The 21045-nt window shown below is 41.8% G+C and overlaps 1 protein-coding gene across 1 annotated transcript in view; it reads left to right on the forward strand.

Annotated features, from left to right (window-relative positions):
- The window catches only part of LOC143114134 (5-hydroxytryptamine receptor 3C-like), a 30308-nt gene extending 10959 nt beyond the window's left edge, over positions 1 to 19349 (forward strand). Inside the window, exons 5-10 of the mRNA XM_076275613.1 lie at positions 3340 to 3446; positions 15584 to 15753; positions 17471 to 17634; positions 17818 to 18028; positions 18381 to 18563; positions 19033 to 19349. Of these exons, the coding sequence (XP_076131728.1) occupies positions 3340 to 3446; positions 15584 to 15753; positions 17471 to 17634; positions 17818 to 18028; positions 18381 to 18563; positions 19033 to 19349 (1152 nt within the window). The remainder of the gene's footprint in view (positions 1 to 3339; positions 3447 to 15583; positions 15754 to 17470; positions 17635 to 17817; positions 18029 to 18380; positions 18564 to 19032) is intronic.
- The last annotated feature ends 1696 nt before the right edge of the window (positions 19350 to 21045 follow it).

Here is a 21045-nt window from a genome sequence, read left to right on the forward strand (position 1 = left end):
CTCTTAGGCTTAAGATGCTTTCGGGGAAGTGGGCCCTGGTCTATGTAGGCCCTCTTCTTGCGAAGCCATTTAAAAGTATGACAGCCAAAACGGGCAGCCTGCAAGAATAAATGTTATGGCACAGACTACACAGCCATATCTACCGCTATGTATAGGTTCGCGCATGCATAAAAGTTACCTTAGTTCGTTGTGTTTGTGACTTTAAACAGTGGATGTGCTTTAGTAAATGTGCTTTGTGCTTCATTCAGCATTATAAACCAGTTCTTACGCTAACGTTTTGACCAGCAATGTATCTCTCTTGCCTATACCTTACTGTCACACTGCATCCAGGCTATAACCAAAAGCACACATTTTGTAAATAAGTGGGTGCGACCGCGGGCCACTTGTGACCAAACCCGCGCAACACTGATAGCGCACCAGACCGCGATGTCTTCAAGTCAATAAACATTCTTAATTTTCGAATGTCTTTGTCAGGGAACATCTGACTTTTAAAAACCATAGGCCTGGTAGTAGCTCAGACAAGGAGTTATAAGATAAAGGCAATACCATTTGTGTCACCTAATGCAGTTCAGTGAATTAGCAAGATACCATCAGAAGCCAACAATCAAAGCACCTGTGCGCGCGCGCGCTCTCTCCCCTGCACATGAAGCTGTCTGCGTGTTGTAGGCTAGATTTGCGTGAGTTATTTCTATGTGCTTTACTTTTGTGAGTTGCGACTACCTAGGCTATGTTATAGACGTTCTATGAGGTACCAGTGTTTAGCTGTGTCACAAAACAATAAGCTTTGTCAGACTACTTTTAAAATGATATTCAGGGCTATATACATTTTAAACATTCGGGGCTGAAGACCCAACAAAGCCTTGCGTTAATTCTTCAGATGGGAAGTGTCAGGAATTTTCATACGAGAGCAGTGGCGCGGGAAGTGGGGGTGCGGCAGGTGCTGCAGCACCCCCTGGTGGCGAAGCTTTAAAACCTCGATGACAATAAAATGATAGTTTATGAAAATCTCTGGTTGTTGTTTCTGTTCCACGACATTTTGTATGACATGTTTGGGTTGTGAGATGAAGAAAGGGATAATTTTAATAATAAGCCTATATCGTTTTTGTATACATACTTTAATTGTATGTGTTTGTGATTGCTGTAGAAAGTAATTGGGCTATTGCACGTTCTGTATATATACGCACTAATTGCTGTATGATGCTAATGATCATTCTGTCACATCTCCAACTTTACGTTTGTTATTGCTATAGAAAGTAATTGGTCTATTGCATGTTCTGTATATTTTACGCACTGTTGTATGATGTTGATGATCATTCTGTCACATCTCCGTCTTCTTTTTCCTGCCGCCGTGCAGGCCCAGATGGGAGCCTGTCGCTTTTATTTGATGTGTTTGTGATTACGAAAGTAATTAGGCTATTGCATGTTCTGTATATTTCACACAGTAGCCTAATTGTTGTATGCTCATGATCATTCTGTTATGTGATTTAACCTGGTTTCGATGAATTGTTAGAATGAAATAAAGTCCGCTACACCTGCACCAGCTCCCAATGAATGCTTAATTTATTGCGAAGTTTCGGGCACTAGCCCTCTGATCAAGGGCGAGTGCCCGAAACGTCGCAATAAATTAAGCATTTGTTGGGAGCTGCTGTAGCGGACTTTTTTTCATTCTTCCATTTTTTACCTTTTTGTCCAGCACACAACTTAATACTTTGGATGTGCATGCTTTATTCCTTTTTTATTTTGATGAATTGTTAGGCATAGCCTAGGCTACTTGTGGTAGTTTTTAAAATAAACATTGTCATCTAACACCATCCTGGCGCAGCGAGCTCTTTGTTTTAACAGACAGTTTGATAATGGATATATTTAGTAACAAAAACTGCAATGTTTGATTTTAAATTAATATAAATTTAGCCGGGACTGTAAGCTGGCACATGTAGGTGCTCGATGTTTTCAGTGGGTGCCCGAGAGACGGAGCACCCACGGTATCGGCGCCTAAGCGTATCTCGCGGTTACATCCATTACAAACAAACATGCAATGTGAACGTCTGGGATTGGGGAGAGCACTAACTGCTCTTCTGAATAAGCACAAAGTCATGCCTTTAAATGAAAAACACTTTTTAATAATAAAAAAAATAAACCTAATGAAGTAAACTTGTGACCCTCAAAAATCGTTTATCGCCTGTAACTCGACGTAACAGGAAGGCATTTGGCTGAGCAACGGAGGTTAATATGCTCTATATTTTGTCCAAATGATGTCTGTCTATCATTGTTGCACTCAGAGAAAACCGGAATGTTTAATTTGTCCTGCGTTTCTTCTACGGCTGCAAACGGGATTCACTCGCCGTTAACCAAATATTTCTTTATTAGGGCAGGGCAGGCATATTTCTGGCTATTAAATTATTTCTAAACCAGTCTGCTAAAGTCTGTAGTGAAGTCTGTGTAGGGTTTTCCAGCTCCATTTCTTTTTACGAGACACCCTGCTCACTTGAGACCTCTGCGGTTGTTGCGGCGTCGTTGCAGCGTCACTGGAAAAATACAAATTAAAGTCGCGTGATGCCACGCGCGGACCGCGAGGGAAGCTGGCCAAGTCGAAGCACTGCCCACTGTAACTCACTTTACGGCTGAGTAATAAACGTTTATTCCGAAAACAATGCTATCATGATGTAATGAGCATGAGACTTAGCGTCACACAAGAGCGAAGTAACCATATTCTCTGGATAAGAATCTCAAAGGCAGTCTGGGGGAAAGTCCAGGGTTAGATATTTAGGAAAGCAAGGGGGAAAAAACAATTAAGTGATGTTTTTATGGGTTGGCACGACGTCAGAATAAATCCCCACCAAAAGCTGCTCTCAAACTCGCAGCACTCTGCACATTATCGATTACTGTGTTTCAGCCAGACACGTTACTGTGTTTCAGCCAGACACGTTACTGTGTTTCAGCCAGACGAGTTACTTTGTTTCAGTCAGACGCGTTACTGAGTTTCAGTCCGTTGCTTAACGTCACGCGTTTCTCACTCGGCTTCACTCGGCTTGATAGCTGTGTCCATATCTTTTACTGTCAATGTTTGTTATAGAGTCGGCTGCCATGACAACCATCATGAGATAGACCAGCGCTGACAACAAACACAATGAGAGTTGCTATGGAGTACTGACACATGACATTATTACACCACTGGACAACCATGACCATGACTGCTGGAGTACTGACACATGACATTATTACACCACTGGACATCCACGACCATAGCTGCTAATAACTGCATATAACATCAGCCACAATGTGCCATCTGGTGGAGGGTTTCCTGTGTGTTAAATGCTAAATTGTCCTTTTATGACACAGAAATGGAAAATGGAGTTTTTGAGTTGGGACCCAGTCGAGTGTGGAACCTCATTCATCACCCTACCAAGGTCCAAGTTCTGGGTGCCTGATATCGTCATTGATGAATTGTGAGTGTTTGCTGTTATTTATATGAATTAAATACTATAGATTGTTATATTTAACATTAAAATTGACAATAGTTGTTTAGGCATAGACTGGGTTTAGGTAAGACGCACGACAGCATCCCTGAGAGACTGCAGAAATGTGCATTCAGCACTCACACTGTAAAACACTATGTTTTTAAGGCCTGTTATCATATTAGCCGTGAGAAAGTTATAGGCATCAATGAGATATACATTAGAGTAGTTTAATGCACTTGAAAATACTGCATTGCATTCAGATCAGATTTATAGGAAATCTAAGCCCTATTTTTAGATCGTTTTTGAGTCTACATTTTCACTATGGACATAAACAGAGGGAATTGGTCATTGGAGTTAGAACGTTAAAACTGCTAGCCAGGCATGTGCACACATAGACGGTAAAGGGGGATTGAGCACCTGTCCTTTTTTGTGGAGTGCTTAAAAATGGTCCTGTTTGTACACAACTTCCCTGTCAAAAATATTGATTAAACTAAAACCCTAAATATAAGATTAGACTGTCTACCTCCCTCCCTCCATATCTCTTGTCCAATGCTGAGCACACGCAGTCATAGCCAGGCTTCATGTTAGGCACACCCTCTCAGTGACCAGCCCAATTGTGGTGTTTCTTGGCTTGTGTGGAGGTGAGTAGTGATGAACGGGTCACTTAAGTACCTAGGTTACAGCTTACTTGCCAAGACGAAAAACAAATGTATCCTAGTGAACTTGCTTCTTGCTAAAGTAGCCTAAAGCATGAGCTACAATCCAATAGCTAAAACGTTAGCTCCCTCTCTCGTTAGCTCCCTCTCTCACACCTCAAATCTAGTGACCAGACGTCCTCTTTATCCCGGACATCCCTAAAAAATGTGCTCGGCCGGAATTTAAAAATCGACCGGGATTTTGTTCTACCTTAGCAGGGGCGTCACTAGCCCAGTTTTACACTAATCTTGGAGTACTCATTACACAGATATCACACAGCATATCAAATCTAAGCTTTCCAATAACATTAGTGCCAAGTTGCTGTGGTAAATGGTTTGTGAGAAAATTAACATTGAACTTACATGAAAAGAAATGTAATCATATTTGCCTTCTGCAGACAGCTCTGCACACCCATTACTCCCGGTGAGATATCTCACGAATACGAGGCTACAAAGCATGAGCATATAAAGCATATATATCATACAGGATATGAATCATGCAGGTTCCTGAGTAATCCGCTTTTGAAATTGCAACAAATTTCTACATGGTCTCCTTCTTTGGGCCGGAATTATAATGTATTCTAATATAAACTGTGTATGTCAGTACATACATTTTTGTAAATTGCTTAGCCATAGAGTATCCCACCATCATGGTTAAACATTAAACATCCCTGCTAAAAAAAAAAAACAGCCTGACCAGCTTAAGCCTACCAGGACTCCCTGGCAGAAGAGACATTGTGTCTTAATGGGACCTTCCTGGTAAAATAAAGGTTTAAAAAAAAGATGGTTTGCTGGCTGACCAGCTTGTTTGCCCACCCTATGATGGTTGACCAGCTAGACCAACAAAACAATTGCGAAAACATCCCTGCTGAAAAAAACAGCTAGAAACCAGCTTATGCTGGTAGCTGGTTTTAGCTGGTCTTTGCTGGTTTTCTTCCAGCTCTTGCTAGTCTTTGCTGGTTGGACCACCAGCTGGATATGCTGGCGTGACCATCTGAGGAAGCTGGTCATGCTGGTTTGACCAGCCTGTCGTGTGAGATACACAGCCTGCCAAGCTTGACATTGTTGGTGTAAGATGGTCATGCTGGTTTGACCAACATAAGCTGGCACGGCCAGTTAAACCAGCAGTGTAGACCAGCAACACCAGCTAAAATGACCAGCTTGAGGTGGTACGACAAGCAAAACCAGCTGAATTACCATCGTTAGGTGGGTAAACCAGCTGAAGGTATGTTTTCGCAAGAGATTTGCTGGTCTAGCTGGTCAACCATCATAGGGTGGTCAAACAAGCTGGTCAACCAGCAAACCGCCTTTAGCTGGTCAGGCTGTTTTTTTCAGCAGGGATACCTTCAGTATGTATACTCTTTTGATCCTGTGAGGGAAATTTGGTCTCTGCATTTACCCCAATCCGTGAATTAGTGAAACACACTCAGCACACAGTGAACACACAGTGAGGTGAAGCACACACTAATCCCAACGCAGTGAGCTGCCTGCTACAGCGGTGCTCGGGGAGCAGCAAAGATGGGAAGTAACGAAGTACAAATACTTTGTTACTGTACTCAAGTAGATTTTTCAGATATTTTTACTTTACTATTTATTTTTGTGGTGACTTTTTACTTTTACTCCTTACATTTTAATACGAATATCAGTAATTTCTACTACTTACATTTTACAAAACTGACTCGTTACTTTAGTTTCAAATAATTTCAGTGGAGTTACCGTTATTATTGTTTGCGTCATCAATAGCAAATGGGAATATACGCTGCACTTGACGCACCAAAGATGACTCGACAGATTTGGGCGGCATTCATTCGCGGCAAATCATTGCAGCTTGATGGCAGTAACGTTAACTTTAGCACGTAGTAGGCCTATGTCTCAATTAAATTGAGTCAAAAATGCCCTCCTCCTCTCCTCGCCTTTAGTGCTTCCCTAACTTCTAGCTGCAGTGTAGCCTATATCCTTAGCAATAAGTAGATGCAGCATTGGGTCTTGAACAGGGATGTAGTGGAGGCTAAACGCAAGTAGGCTTAAACACAGTTTACCCACCTCTGAAATGTCAATAATTTATCCACCTCTTATTAGAGTTTATCAACCTCTCAAAAGAGTTTGTTCACCAATTACAACTGTTAACATTTAAAAATCACACTGTATTATCCACAATAACAATATGTACACTCATCAACACTCTATGAACCACTTAATGCCACGTTTGTTACATTGGACAATAACCTCCACCATCATCAAACATGTTCTGAATGCCTTTTCTAAAAATCTGATACCACATGGAGCAGTCCACCTTGTGATCACAGAATTCATAGTTCACCCACCTCTTATTTTACCATTACATTCCTGGTCTTGAAATATTCACAGGAATCCATAGGAATTAAATATTCATGTTGTTTTATCCAATATTAGTTGTGCAGATGTATAGTCCATCTTATACACACCCATGAAGCCAACAAAGAACATGCAAAAATAGAAACTTTTGTGTAATTATTCCATTTTGTGTAGTCATTTTATATCAGAACCTGACATATAATCCAAAATAGTCTACAAGAAACCTCAGAAATTTATACTTTTCCACAGGGCATTACAAAATGCATGAGCATACCTTGGCAAATATTGGTCTAAAGTACTCATTTTTCATTCTATATTGATCTACTTTTGCACACAGCTTCGCAAGACCTGGTGCTAGGGCTCAGTTGTGTTTCTAAAATCATATCAAGTGACCTAGAGGGCTGAAATGTGGTTAGTTCAGAGATGCTTGTTATCCGGCAGAAAGAAAAAACAATATTCTAGGCTCTGTAACTCTGTGCCAGTGCTTCCTAAGAAACTACAGGATCTTAGCTTTCTAAAGATGTCCAGCATTTGATGGTAGGCCAAAAGAACACACTGCCCTCTGAAGTAGGCAGTGCAATGTTGGGGGGGAAAGCCTAGAAATAGCCCAAGGGTAAAATTTAAAAGAGAGAGACTTGTACAATTGCACTCTAGTAGCCTAATTGTGTGGTCCAGGTACCGTTGCATAAAAAATGGTTGTCATTCACAAGACTACTTTTACTGTTATACTTTAAGTACATTTCCAAGCCTGTACTTTGTTACTTTTACTTGAGTAAAGAAGTTAAATCAGTACTTCTACTTTTACCAGAGTATTTTTTAACACAAGTATTTGTACTTCTACTTGAGTACGGGAAGTGAGTACTTTTGCCATATCTGGGGAGCAGGGCACTTCAGCTGTTCCTACTGGTCGGGGTTCGAACCGGCAACCTTCCGGTTACAAGTCCGAAACCCTAACCACCCTGCTGAAAAAAACAGCTAGAAACCAGCGTGACCATCTGAGGAAGCTGGTCATGCTGGTGTGACCAGCCTGTCTTTTGGGATACAGCTGGTGCAAGATGGTCATGCTGGTGACCAGCCTGTCAAGCTGGTCATGCTGGTTTGCTAAAATGACCAACATAAGCTGGCATGGCCAGTTAAACCAGCACTATAGACCAGCAACATCAGCTAAAATGACCAGCTTGAGGTGGTACGACAAGCAAAACCAGCTGAATTACCATCATAAGCTGGGAAAACCAGCTGAAGGTATTCGCAAGAGTTTTGCTGCCCTGCTGAAAAAACCAGCCTGACCAGCTAAAGGTGGTTTGCTGGTTGACCAGCTTGTTAACCAGCTTGTTTGACCACCCTATGATGGTTGACCTGCTAGACCAGCAAAACTCTTGCGAAAACATACCTTCAGCAGGTTTTCCCAGCTTATGATGGTAATTCAGCTGGTTTTGCCTGTCATACCACCTCAAGCTGATCATTTTAGCTGGTGTTGCTGGTCTATAGTGCTGGTTTAACTGGCCATGCCAGCTTATGTTGGTCATTCTAGCAAACCAGCATGACCAGCTTGACAGGCTGGTCACCAGCATGACCATCTTGCACCAGCTGTATCCCACAAGACAGGCTGGTCACACCAGCATGACCAGCTTCCTCAGATGGTCACACCAGCATATCCAGCTGGTGGTACAACCAGCTACACCAGCAAAGACCAGCAAAAGCTGGAAGAAAACCCGCAATGACCAGCTAAAACCAGCTACCAGCAGCTGGTTTCTAGCTGTTTTTTTTCAGCAGGGTGGTCTAGAGGGTCAATCATCATAGGGTGGTCAAACAAGCTGGTTAACAAGCTGGTCAACCAGCAAACCACCTTTAGCTGGTCAGGCTGTTTTTTTCAGCAGGGCAGTAGGCCACAGTAATTCAGCAGGGCAGTAGGCCATGGTAATTCAACTGGTTTTGCTTGTCGTACCACCTCAAGCTGGTAATTTAAGTTGGTGTTGCTGGTGTATACTTTATTGATCCCCAAGGGGAAATTTGAGAAACACATTGCTGGTTTTAACTGGCCATGGCAGCTTATGTTGATCATTCTAGCAAACCAGCATGACCATCTTACACCAACAATGTCAAGCTTGGCAGGCTGGTCACCAGCATGACCATCTTCAATTTCAATTCAATTTATTGTATCATGTATCATGTATCATGTATCATGGCGCTTTACAGCATGTAGGCAATCAGAGAGAAAAAAGAAAAGAAAGAAAGAAAAGAAAGAAAGAAAAGAAAGAAGGAAGGCCCATGGGTAACCGGGGTAACCGGGGTAACAGGGGAAACAGGGGCGAGGAAAAACTCCCTAGAATTGGAGATACCTCGAGCAGATCCAAGAAACCTCGAGCAGATCCACGACTCAAGGGCCTGACCCATCTGCCTAGGGTCAATACAGGACAGTAAGGTCTGTAAACAATGACAAATGCATATGACAGTCAGGTGTGGAGAATAGGACATGGTGTTTAAAGCACCTGAGGTGAAAGTTACAAGAGGTGGGATGATTACGTATCCGGTATGATAAAGCATTAATCATGATTTAGTGACAGAAAGTCAAAGTTAAAGTCAAAGTCTGCTTTATTGTCAATTTCTTCACATGTCAAGACATACAAAGAGATCGAAATTGCGTTTCCTACTATCCCACGGTGGAGACAAGACATATTTTACCAATTAGGTCCACAGACAAACATAACATTCAAGTAAACAATATAAAAAGTAAAAATAAGAAGGCACATACAATGAAGAAGTAAGAGCAGCAAAATTTGGTAGAAATTGTGCAATTGTGCATACAGTAGACAGTCAATATAATAGTGCAAAAGTCAGGCCAATAAATGGCTGAGGTAGTTTTGTTTGACCTAAGTATGCAAGTGGCATAGTGGTGCAAGTTATGTAAGAGCAGCAGAAGTGTGCTCAGAAGAGTTCAGGACAACAGGACAACAACAACAAGTTGCAAGTGTACAAGTGTAGTGCAAGTGGAGTAGTGCAAGGCAGCCATTGTGGGTCTAAAAGTCCAGGATGTTATGTAGCTGAGGGTGGAGGGGGGAGAGAGTTCAGGATCCTAACAGCCTGGTGTATGAAGCTGTTGGTGAGTCTGGTGGTGCGGGAGCGCAGGCTTCTGTACCTCTTCCCAGAGGGCAGTAGATCAAACAAATTGTGAGCGGGGTGACTTGCATCACTCACAATTGTGGTCGCCTTGCGGGTGAGGTGGGAGGTGTAAATGTCCTTCAGGGAGGGGAGTGAAGCACCAATAATCCTTCCAGCTGTGTTCACTATGCGCTGCAGGGCTTTCCTGTTGTATTCAGTGCAGCTTCCGCCCCACACAGCGATACAGCTGGAGAGGATGCTCTCAATGGTGCCTCGGTAGAATGTGGTCATGATGGCTGGTGGAGCACTTGCTCGCCTGAGTTTCCGCAGGAAGTACAGGCGGCGCTGAGCTTTCTTCGCCAGTGATGCAGTGTTGGTGGTCCAGGAGAGGTCTTCACTGATGTGCACCCCCAGGAATTTGGTGCTGCTCACTCTCTCCACCACAGCACCGTCGATGGTCAGTGGCAGGTGTTGGGTGTGACCTCCGGAAGTCAACAACCATCTCCTTGGTCTTGCTGACGTTCAGCAGGAGGTTGTTGTCCCTGCACCACGTGGTCAGAAGGTCGACCTCCAACCTGTATTGAGTCTCGTCGCCCTTGGCAGGGCCGTTTCAAGGAATTTGGGGGCCCCAAGCAAAATGGACATGGAGGCCCCCCCCCGCACGCAAAGCCCACAGGAACCACCGCATAGCCATACAGTTTAAGTTCACCAACAGTTTATATAAATACAAAATTTTGACAGTGCAATACTGCAGTTGCATAATACTGTGCATTAGTTTTGAACATTTGCAAAAACACCACCGTACCATAAAATCCAGTATAAATGTAAAAAAGTGCACAATAACTAAATCCAACATACTTAAACACACACACACACACATTAACATTTTTCAGTTCTCACAAAGTGAGAAAATAAAACACTGCCATCTTATGCAGAAAAAGGATGCATTGTTCAAACTATAAAGAGTGCAGGTTGTATAGCAATTTGAAAATCCAACATAAATACAAGTACACACACACACACACACACAAGATTAACCTTTCAGGCCATCTTCATCAGTGGAGGTATCCTTAGGAGGGCTGAGAAATTTAAGCAAAGCACCTTGAGGGAGAAAGAAAAGATATGTTAGCATTTCCATATTTTGATATTTAGAAGGGATGCAGCTGCTTTCACAACTACCAATGCTTACTGTAAAAACATCCCAAGCTAATGTTATACATTGACCTAGGCCTACTTGTAGCTTAACATAGCATTTAAGCATTCTGCTGCTTGAGAATTAGACAGACGCACCTGATGCTTTAAAGACAGTAAACAGCTGGCGTGCATGAATACTGCTAGAAATGAATGTTCCAGTCTGCTTTGATGCACGGAATTTATCGTGTGGTTTTCCTAACCCTCATGTGGTAAATAGATTATCACGGTCGAATAGTTAGTATAGCAGAGAAGCTATGCCACTTTCATCAAAACCTATTACAAAGCTATAGCAATGTTATGTCATTAAATACGATAAACAGTGATTCTGGAACAGATCTGCGTCTTCCTTATCCTGTTAATAAACATATTACAGTATGTAACCGTATGTAACCAAAAAAGTTGCGCTAACCAGGGGCGATTCTAGACCTAGAGCTTTGCTGGGGCACAGGCCCCCAACTCCCAATACATAAAAAAAATTAAATAAATAACTGTGCGCGCAATATGAAATTAATAGCTAGCCTGATTTGGACCATCACATATCTCCCCTAGGCTCCCCCGACATCCTCCTCCATACTCTGAATAGTTTTACGTCTAGCCCCCATCATGTTCTCATCCGTTTCTTGCCTGTCTCTCTCCTCCTCCTCCCCCTGCCTGGTACTGGACTGCCCAGCCTGTGCTCTTTCTCCCTCTCTTTGACCTTCTTCTCCTCCTCCTTCTCCTCCTCCAGCACTCTCTCCCTCAATTGTTGTAGCAGCCACTATCCAGCAACATCCAAACACATAGGCATAAGTAGGCCTATACTCACTGCATTAATTTAATAGGCTTTCCTACTAACACAAGGGAAGCTTATTTTTAGTCAAAATTGAGATATACTTCCCTCCCAGGCAAGGGTCCTATAGACATCCTGGCAATACTGCAGTTCTTTGTAGCTTAAATAGCCTACTAAAGCCTTCATACTGACTTTTGGTGATAATTTGCAAATGTAGCCTATAATAATCTACACAGATGGCTATCTGATTCTGTGTATTATTATAGGCTACATTTGCAAATGCAGCAAACTTATTTGAGTTTGCCATTAAATCATTGATCAAATCACAGCACTGGCTATTACCAGCATAAATGTTAATGTTACCGTTAATGTGGGCAAAAGTATCATACCTCCCTCATCCTCCTCATCTCTCCTCACTGTTCCTCTCCCTCTGCCTCTGTTCAGGAAGAATTTTCTGATGTCCATCTCTATATAGTTTATCAGAAGGCTGTTTAGTTTTACAGTAGGACAGCTTCACAAACAGTATAGGCTACTTTTACAGGACTCTTTCTACAGTATAGTATAAATCGTTGTTAATTGTCCGCATGTGTGCATGCAGCCTACGCATGGTGTGTGTGTGTGTGTGTGTGAGTGAGAGAGCACAAGCTGGTAAACTGTTGCTAAGGCTACAATGACGCTAAGCATTGAAAAACAGATGCTAGTTATGTGGGCAACACTCTCTAACAGCGATCAACTTGTCATTTTTTCTGTCAAACAAGTTGTTAATTTGTTGTAACATTAGGGGACGACTTACTCTGTGCTCAAAGTGATGTAATGAGCTCCAGCCGATTCCACAGTGTATGTGTGTGCAGTACAACGAAACACTCGGAAGAATCATGTGAACGATTTTCATTGGTTGTTGCGTTCAATCTTACCCAGCTACAGAGATGCGATTTCCTGATTGGCTATTATGGCCCCTTTCTTTATTCCTTGTTTTTTTTTTTTATTGGCTGGTAAGTGACAGGCTCGAGCCATGAGTAAAGCAGGCACGGAGATGCGCTCATGAATGCCGTTTCCAGCTAGAGCCGCGCTAGAATTTTACTGGGGCACTGGAGACTTTTACTAAGGCACGTGCCCCAGTGAATAAGGTCTAGTGACGCCCCTGGCGCTAACTGTTCTAGTTTGTTACAAGCAGCATGGGCCGTCAGGCAGGTAGTTAACATAAACATTTTTTGCTAGGCTAGCCTTCCTGCTGCGACATTACACCATTTGTACAAGACAAGTAGAGCTATTTTATCCAGTGTAATTTATCACTTACCACTATCTTGTTTTTTCTTGTCATCCTCTTCCTTTCTCTTCTGGCTTCCGGACGCATAACTCCGCTTCATCATGACTGCCTGTTTTATATTTTCGCGGCAGCAGCAGAGACCACAAACCTGGCTGGCTGGCTGCTGTCAGCGACTACTGAGAGGGGCCCCCTTGAGGGGGATCCCGGTATTGCCGGTAACAGTGTCGTTGCACTTTACTGCATTGACTATCAAAGGGGCGCTCACAGTTTGTCGTTGCATTTTATTTTTAACCAGTCGTTGTCTTGGGGCCCCTGGCCAGCTCAGGGCCCCAAGCAATTGCTTGGTTTGCTTGCCTTCTAGCGACGGGCCTGGCCCTTGGTGATGAGACCCACCAGAGTTGTGTCGTCAGCAAATTTCACTATGTGATTGTTGCTGTAGGTTGCAGTGCAGTCATGCGTCAGCAGGGTGAAGAGCAGCGGACTGAGCACGCAGCCTTGGGGGGCCCCCGTGCTCAGTGTGATGCTGCTTGAGATATTGTTGCCAACACGTACTACTTGAGGCCTCTGACAGAGGAAGTCCAGTAGCCAGTTGCAGAGGTAGGTACTGAGTCCCAGTTTGTTCAAATAGTCCAGCGTTGGAATTTCCCAGGGGAAGGAAGTTGACAAGGGGCATGTGGTGGGTCGGCAGACGGGCCAGGAATCCGGGCAGAGTTGTGGTGAGGCAGGTGATTGGTCGCTAGGCTGTACGGACCAGGAATCCAGATAGGGGGACAGTAATAGGGCAGTCGAGGATTGGACTTCAGGTGAGATGGGTGAGAGGAGGGCCAAGCACACGGATGGTTGATGACTGGTGATGATATACCTCACAAGTGAGGTACAGTAAGGGGGAAGAAAGAGAGATGTAGAGTGCGTTAGTATTACTGAAAATCAAAATGGTTAATGTCAATAAGTAATCAGTGGTACTATATATTGTTACAGTATACCATGGTGGGAATAGGCAAGAGAGGGAGAGTTGAGGGGGAGGGGGGGGGGGGGGTGTACGGCGTGGCACATGAAAAGTCCATGACAGCACTATGCTATAGCAGCATAACTAAGGCATGGTGAGGGGTAGTCGACACCAGCGCAGGTATGGTCAGTGACCAGCATCGCACACGCGACTGGGGTGCCAGTCACATGAGGACTCAGCAGGGTGATCTGTTCCAAAAATCCCTGAGGTGGGTGAAGTTCCACACCGCACTATACCTAACTATGGGAGGCAGTAAAGAGGTATATTTTAAGTCTAGACTTAAAAATAGGGAGGGTGTCTGCTAGTCGAATTGAGGAAGAGAGATTATTCCAGAAGAAGGGTGCGCGATAGCTGAAAGCTCTGCCTCCTACTGTAGTTTTTGAGATTCTTGGAATTACAAGAAGGCCAGTATTCTGTGATCGTAGCAGTCTGGGTGGGTTATATGGGACTAGGAGATCTTTAATATATTCTGGAGCCTGGCCATTAATGGTTTTTATGCTAGAAGTAATATTTTGAAGTCAATGCGACTTTTAACAGGCAACCAATGTAGAGATGCCATGATATGGGAAATATGTTCATATTTTTTAGTTCTAGTGAGTGTGCGAGCAGCTGCATTTTTTATAAGCTGTAAGCTTTTTAGACAGGTGTTATTGCAGCCAGCGTAAAGAACATTGCAATAATCAATCCTTGAGGTGACAAAAGCATGGATTAATTTCTCAGTGTCTGGTAAGGATAAAGACTTCCTTATCTTTGAAATGTTCCTTAAATGATAAAATGAAGTTTTGGTAATCTGTTTTATGTGATTACTTAGTGATAGGTCTTGGTCAATTGTAACTCCTAGATTTTTAACACTTGTGGATGAGGATAGTCGAAGATCAGTAAATGTAGCCTGTGATGAGGATAGGATATCCCTCATTTTTAGGACCTAAAACGATAACTTCTGTTTTATCGGAGTTTGAAAGCAGGAAATTGTCATCCATGTCTTTATGTCTCTGTCTTTATGTCATCATTTGTCATCCATGTCTTTATGTCTCTTATACATGTGTCAAGTTTGGCTAACGGAGTTTATTCGTCAGGTTTTATGGAAAGGTATAGTTGTGTATCATCTGCATAAGAATGAAATGTAATGCCATGTTTCCTAATTTCAGAGCCTAGGGTAAGCATATAGAGAGAAAATAACAGGGGCCCTAGTACTGAGCCTTGAGGCACCCCATATTTTACCATAGTCTGGGCATCTTACACCAGCATGACCAGCTTCCTCAGATGGTCATGCCAGCATATCCAGCTGGTGGCCCAACCAGCTACACCAGCAAAGACCAGCAATAGCTGGAAGAAAACCAGCTACCAGCATAAGTTGGTTTCTTGCTGTTTTTTTCAGTAGGGATCAACTGCATAATTTTTATTGAAGGCTCCTTTCTTGAATTTCCCCTTGGGGATCAATAAAGTATCTATCTATCTATCTTACCCAATAACTAGGCCTATTCTTTGCCAATAGATCTTCATCAATACATGATAAAGACAGCCCTGCCTTACATGTGAAAAGGGGGATTGTATAATACTACTACTGATTCTTTTGTAGAAATCTGTTGAGTATTAAATAGTTGCATGAGTGTGAGGATATTTTAATAAATCGGTTAGCCAGACATTTGTTAGCCTCCACTTGTTTTGAAGCAATTTTTACATTATCCACTTGTTTTAAAGCAATCTAAAATGTTTAGAGTTTCCTGTTAATGATAACACACGCACTGACTTTCTGCTCAGTGTGGATGAGAACAACGCCCCGGAGACATACTATGTGACCGTGAGTCACACGGGGGAGGTGCAGGATGCTTTGCCAGTGGAAGTCATCAGTTCCTGCAATCTGGACATCTTCAAGTTCCCCTTTGACATACAGAACTGCTCCTACACCTTCAACTCCTGGATACACCATGGTGAGAGAGGACCAGTACTTTTAGCTATCGCCCTTGCCAGAAACAGTGTTCTTTTTAACAATGATATTCACTGGAACTTAGACTCCCGCACACTGTTTTGCTTGCAAATGTAAATTCTGTTTATAAACTAAAAAGAGGTCCCAAGGTCTAACTAGGACCAAGGAGCAGAACCGGAGTAACTGAAGAAGATGCATGGCCGTCGAAACGTTAGTCGGTTTGCACTAATTAAAAATCACTTAAGGGTGATTCTCATGAAGCTGTAGTGAACATGTCCGGGTCTTATTTTCCGAAAACAATATTTTATGAATAGTAACTATGAGAATTTTTACAAAGACATTAAAGAACAGTATAGGGACATATGTTTTTCATTAGCATTTTAACACAATTTCATAGCATTTTAACGAAAAATCACAATGAATTCTCATTACCGAAATGTAATCCATTATTCTATTATTGTTTTATTTTCATGAAAAGTCCTTTTTACATAAATTGAAAAAGATATTAAAACGTGTAAAAATGTCTATATATATGGTTAACATTGATTGTATGGTATATTGCAAAAGGAAATAAAACTATTGTGTTACAATAAATGTTCCTCATTACCGTAATGCGACTTTGCCTGCCTATAAAAACTACACTGTTCCTCATTACCGTAATGCGACTTTGCCTGCCTATAAAAACTACACTGTTCCTTTGCCTGCCTATAAAAACCACACTGTTCCTTTAAATTAACAAGCAGACCCATGATGCATCACTCAGGACAAAAGGTCTAACATGGAATCAAATTCAGTTCTCTCTTCTCTCACATCATGATGTTTGTGTTAATGTCATAGAATCTTACACACTGTGGACTATCATTACCGATATTCTGCGGTGTTAATGTCATAGTCTTACACTGTGGACTAGCATTACCGATATTCTGCGGTGTTAATGTCATAGTCTTACACTGTGGACTATCATTACCGACATACTGCGGTGTTAATGTCATAGTCTTACACTGTGGACTATCATTACCGATATGCTGCGGTGTTTCGGTAATGAGAGTTAATTCATTCAAAATGGAATTAAAAATATCTAAACATTAATTTTGATGCACTGCACTGTTCATTTAATGTACTTATTTGTGTAAATGAAAAAAAAAAAATCTGCAATTTTTTCATTTACCATGTCGGTAATGAGAATTATTCTGGATAATGCTACCATAACATTGAAATGAAGTTATATTACATTGTTTCACTATAATACAAAATATAAAAACAGTTCACATAAAAATAAAAGTTCACATTCTATTTAGTCACTAAAATTAAAAAAAAATCAATCACATGAGGTAGATAATATTTTGATGTCAGTCTGACAGGCTTGGTGAGATTCATCCTTAAAGCTTTGTGTGCTCCCGTCCACCTCCCTCCTAGTTAGACCTTGGGTCTCCTCTTTTGACTTCTGCGTCCTGTTACGTGAGCACCAACCAGGCTGAAGCGCAAGTGACCCCCTTCTACTGCTCTGTTTATAAACTGTTTCAGTCCATTGACTTTCATCACACCAACAATTATCTGATGAAGGTTGAAAGGCCGAAACTTAGTTTATTGATCAAATGTATATTTGCAAGTGAAACAATATGCAATATAACAAATGGCTGGGTGGGGTTTGGATTTGAGGGGGCTGAAAATGAAATGATTTTTTAACTCTTGTGATTCATTTTGTTCGTGTGCGTTTGTAGCTGATGAAATCCAGCTATCATATGAAAAGCAGGTGGAGGAAATGGTCAACCTGTCCAAAGCGGTCATGGCCACAGAGGGGGAATGGGAATTCTTAGGCATGACAGCCTACAAGCATACATTAGCCAACTTTGATGAGAGCACACGTGATCAGATCACCTACTTTGTGAGCCCATTGTCTACTAAAACACATGCATTCAATATTTAGTTTCGTTAGATATAGTATCTTATTGTCTACTAAAACACATGCATTCAATATTTAATTTCGTTAGATATAGTATAGTATAGTACAATATATTATCTTAAATAAATACAAGCGTATTTGTTTTGTTTGTTTGCTTGTTTCCAGATTGCCCTCAGACGGCAGCCAACCATGTACGTGGTGAACCTGATCATCCCCAGCTGTTTCCTCATCACACTGGACCTGTTCAGCTTCATCCTGCCCCCACAGAGCGTGGACCGATCCGCCTTCAAGATGACCCTCATTCTGGGCTACACCGTCTTCCTGCTCCTCATGAACGAGCTGCTGCCCGTCACTGGAAACACCATTCCACTCATCAGTAAGACCAACAGGGTCCACCAGTGTAATCAGTAATAAAACATCATTCCACTCATCAGTAAGACCAACAGGGTCCACCAGTGCCTGGCCTATGGCACATGCTTTTTTAAAAACAGTTCTCTTTTGACTAGAGCAAAATTGCACCTGAAATGTAAAGACAATCAAGAACATTTTTGTCCTTGAATTCCAGAATGGTCCTCTCAATGGAGGAGATTCCATAACTGTCCTTTTTTTGATTTGTCCTAATCTTGGACTTCTCCCCTATCCAGATGTGTTTTTCTCCTTATGTCTCTCCAGATGTGTTTTTCTCCTTGTGTCTCTCCAGATGTGTTTTTCTCCTTGTGTCTCTCCAGATGTGTTTTTCTCCTTGTGTCTCGCGCTGATGGTGGGCAGTCTGCTGGAGACCATCCTCATCACTAACATGCTATGTGGCTCCATCCGTGACCTCCCAATGCCCAACTGGATAAGAGTGCTTTTCCTCAAATACCTCGCACGACTAGTCTGCATGGGAAAGAGCAAACGCGCTGAAAATCAGAGTACGTTGATTTACGTATGGATGTGTTACGAAATGTTACGAATTATTACTATTATTTCTGGGGTGTGGGGTTTATGAAGTATTACTGTAATGTTTCATAAGCTTTACCAACTCTGATATTTCATAGCTTCATGCATTTGTATATCTTTAATGTTTCATAAGCCTTAACAACTGTGATATTTCATAGCTTCATGCATTTGTATATCTTTAATGTTTCATAAGCCTTAACAACTGTGATATTTCATAGCTTCATGCATTTGTATATCTGTAATGTTTCATAAGCTTCACCAACTGTGATATTTCATAGCTTCACCAACTGTGATATTTCATAGCTTCACCAACTGTGATATTTCATAGCTTCACGCATTTGTATATCTGTAATGTTTCATAAGCGTCACCAACTGTGATATTTCATAGCTTCACGCATTTGTATATCTGTAATGTTTCATAAGCTTCACCAACTGTGTCAGCAGCAGGCCGCGGTGGGAACCCTTTTGCCCCCTATGAGGGGGAGAAACAGGAGGGGACAGGAGAGGCTAAAGAGCCCCAGACTACAGACGCCAGCCTGCTGGAGCTAAAGCGCCTGAGAGACGACCTACGAGCCATTCAAAGACAGCTGGAGATACCGGACACAGCAAACCAAACCGAAGAGGACTGGTTTTACATTGGGCTGGTCATAGACCGCATCGTATTTTGCATCTATTTCATCTTTTTCTTCTGCAGTTTCATTGGTATATTGGTTATATGGATTTCCTTCTACTCTGTCGACCAAGTTGAGGGGCACTGAGTTTAATCTGTCAGTGAATTTGGGGGGGGGGGTATCAATTTCTGTTTTCTCTACCCTGCTCTAGCCTAGCCCATGTAATGAAATAATGATGTTATAATGTTACGATCCAAGATACTGTAGTTTCTGTAGTTTTTGTCATTTCAATGATAATTCCACACAGATAATTCCACAATTTATTGTGACCGTTAATTGTCTTGACATCATAAGTGCCTAATCAACGTTTTATGTGTGCTATGTGCATGAAGGAGAAATAAAAGCTAGAGTATTTCACTCACATGTAATCCTGTCTTATCTCGCAGGGTTCAGAACTAGCGCACCACTCACCAGCAAAATCAAAAACATAAATAGCAAACGTTATGTTTGTGCGCTTATGTGGGGTTACACGTCAAAACTGCACCAAAATTATTTTTATTCAGAAATTCAACTGTTTGTCATTTTGGTAAACCAGCCTACTTATGGCACTTTAAAAGTGTGTGTAAATCAGGCCTTTCTACGAACACTTGTAACGCTGTAGGCCTAGCTTAGGCTACTTCATGGCAAAATTATTTTCTTATTTATAAACTAAACTAAACTGTCGGACATTAAGAAAACATAATGAAGTGTCGTTGTAGCTTTGTGTAACCCAGACATCAGCAACGTTCATTAATACGACCAGGGTGCGATTTGTGTAAAAACCAGAGGGGGGGGATGATTTTGAATAAGTTTGTAAACCCCCCCCCCCCCCCCCCCCCCACCACCCAAAAAAAAAAAAAAATGAACGAACGATTCATAGCCTAGTAATGTCATGGCTAATAATACCCTATATTATTTTTGCCACCTTTGTAACGTTTTAGTTTTAGTTTACCGTGGTGTATGACTTTAAACAGCGAGTGTGCTTGGTATGATGATCAGCTCCTCTAATGCAGGGTAGGACTACGTTTTGACAAGCATACAAATTCACCTTGTTCTTGCCCCATCTGAAATGACTTCTCTACTTTTGCTGCCTCCATCCTTTCTGTATTTGTTGTGTAAAAAACGTTGTATATGATGGCACTGAAGTCTTAAGTTAGTGAATTGGCTAACAGTGTTAGTTGGTAACCAAATAGCCTACACATTGCGCTACACGCTGCGTAGGCTACGTGCATTCTCTCTCCTGCTGATTTGCGTTCAGTAGCCAAGTGCGTAATATTGCAAAAGTTGAAAAAATAAATGTGTTTATTGTAGCCTACAGAAAATAAATAGCTTATCATACTGTCAGTTAATTGCCTACAGTGCAGTGAAGAGTTTGGAGAGTAAAGTTATAGGGCAACTTGAAGTTTTATGAAAATAATTTACAAACCAGAACATAAAGACCATGAAGCTTCTATTTCTTGCAGCTGTTAAAACACCCGCTAGATAGTTTAAATACCCACCAATATTCGTTTTTGCAGTACAGATTATTTCTAAAAGTTATTTGTCTACTACTGGCTGATTTATCAAACGAGTGCTTTCTCGTTCGTCCTCCGCAAACTACAGGTGTTTCGGTAGAGAGCCATTGAAAAAGCGATGCCAAGCAATTTCTGTAACACTTTTGTGACATTCAGCAAATATCTCCTCATTCCTTCGGACAACAGGCCTACGTTCTACTCTACGTGCAGTTGTCCTCCATCTCAGTTGCATCATTTTTCTAATTTTGAAGGTTCTAAAACATTATTATGCTTCACTGAATCCTTCTCGT

This window comes from Alosa pseudoharengus, unplaced genomic scaffold (assembly GCF_046254945.1).
Source record: "Alosa pseudoharengus isolate Yale_2024_CS ecotype anadromous, Long Island Sound unplaced genomic scaffold, YU_APseudo_1.1 YU_APseudo_1.1_scf_11, whole genome shotgun sequence".
Taxonomy (NCBI): domain Eukaryota; kingdom Metazoa; phylum Chordata; class Actinopteri; order Clupeiformes; family Clupeidae; genus Alosa; species Alosa pseudoharengus.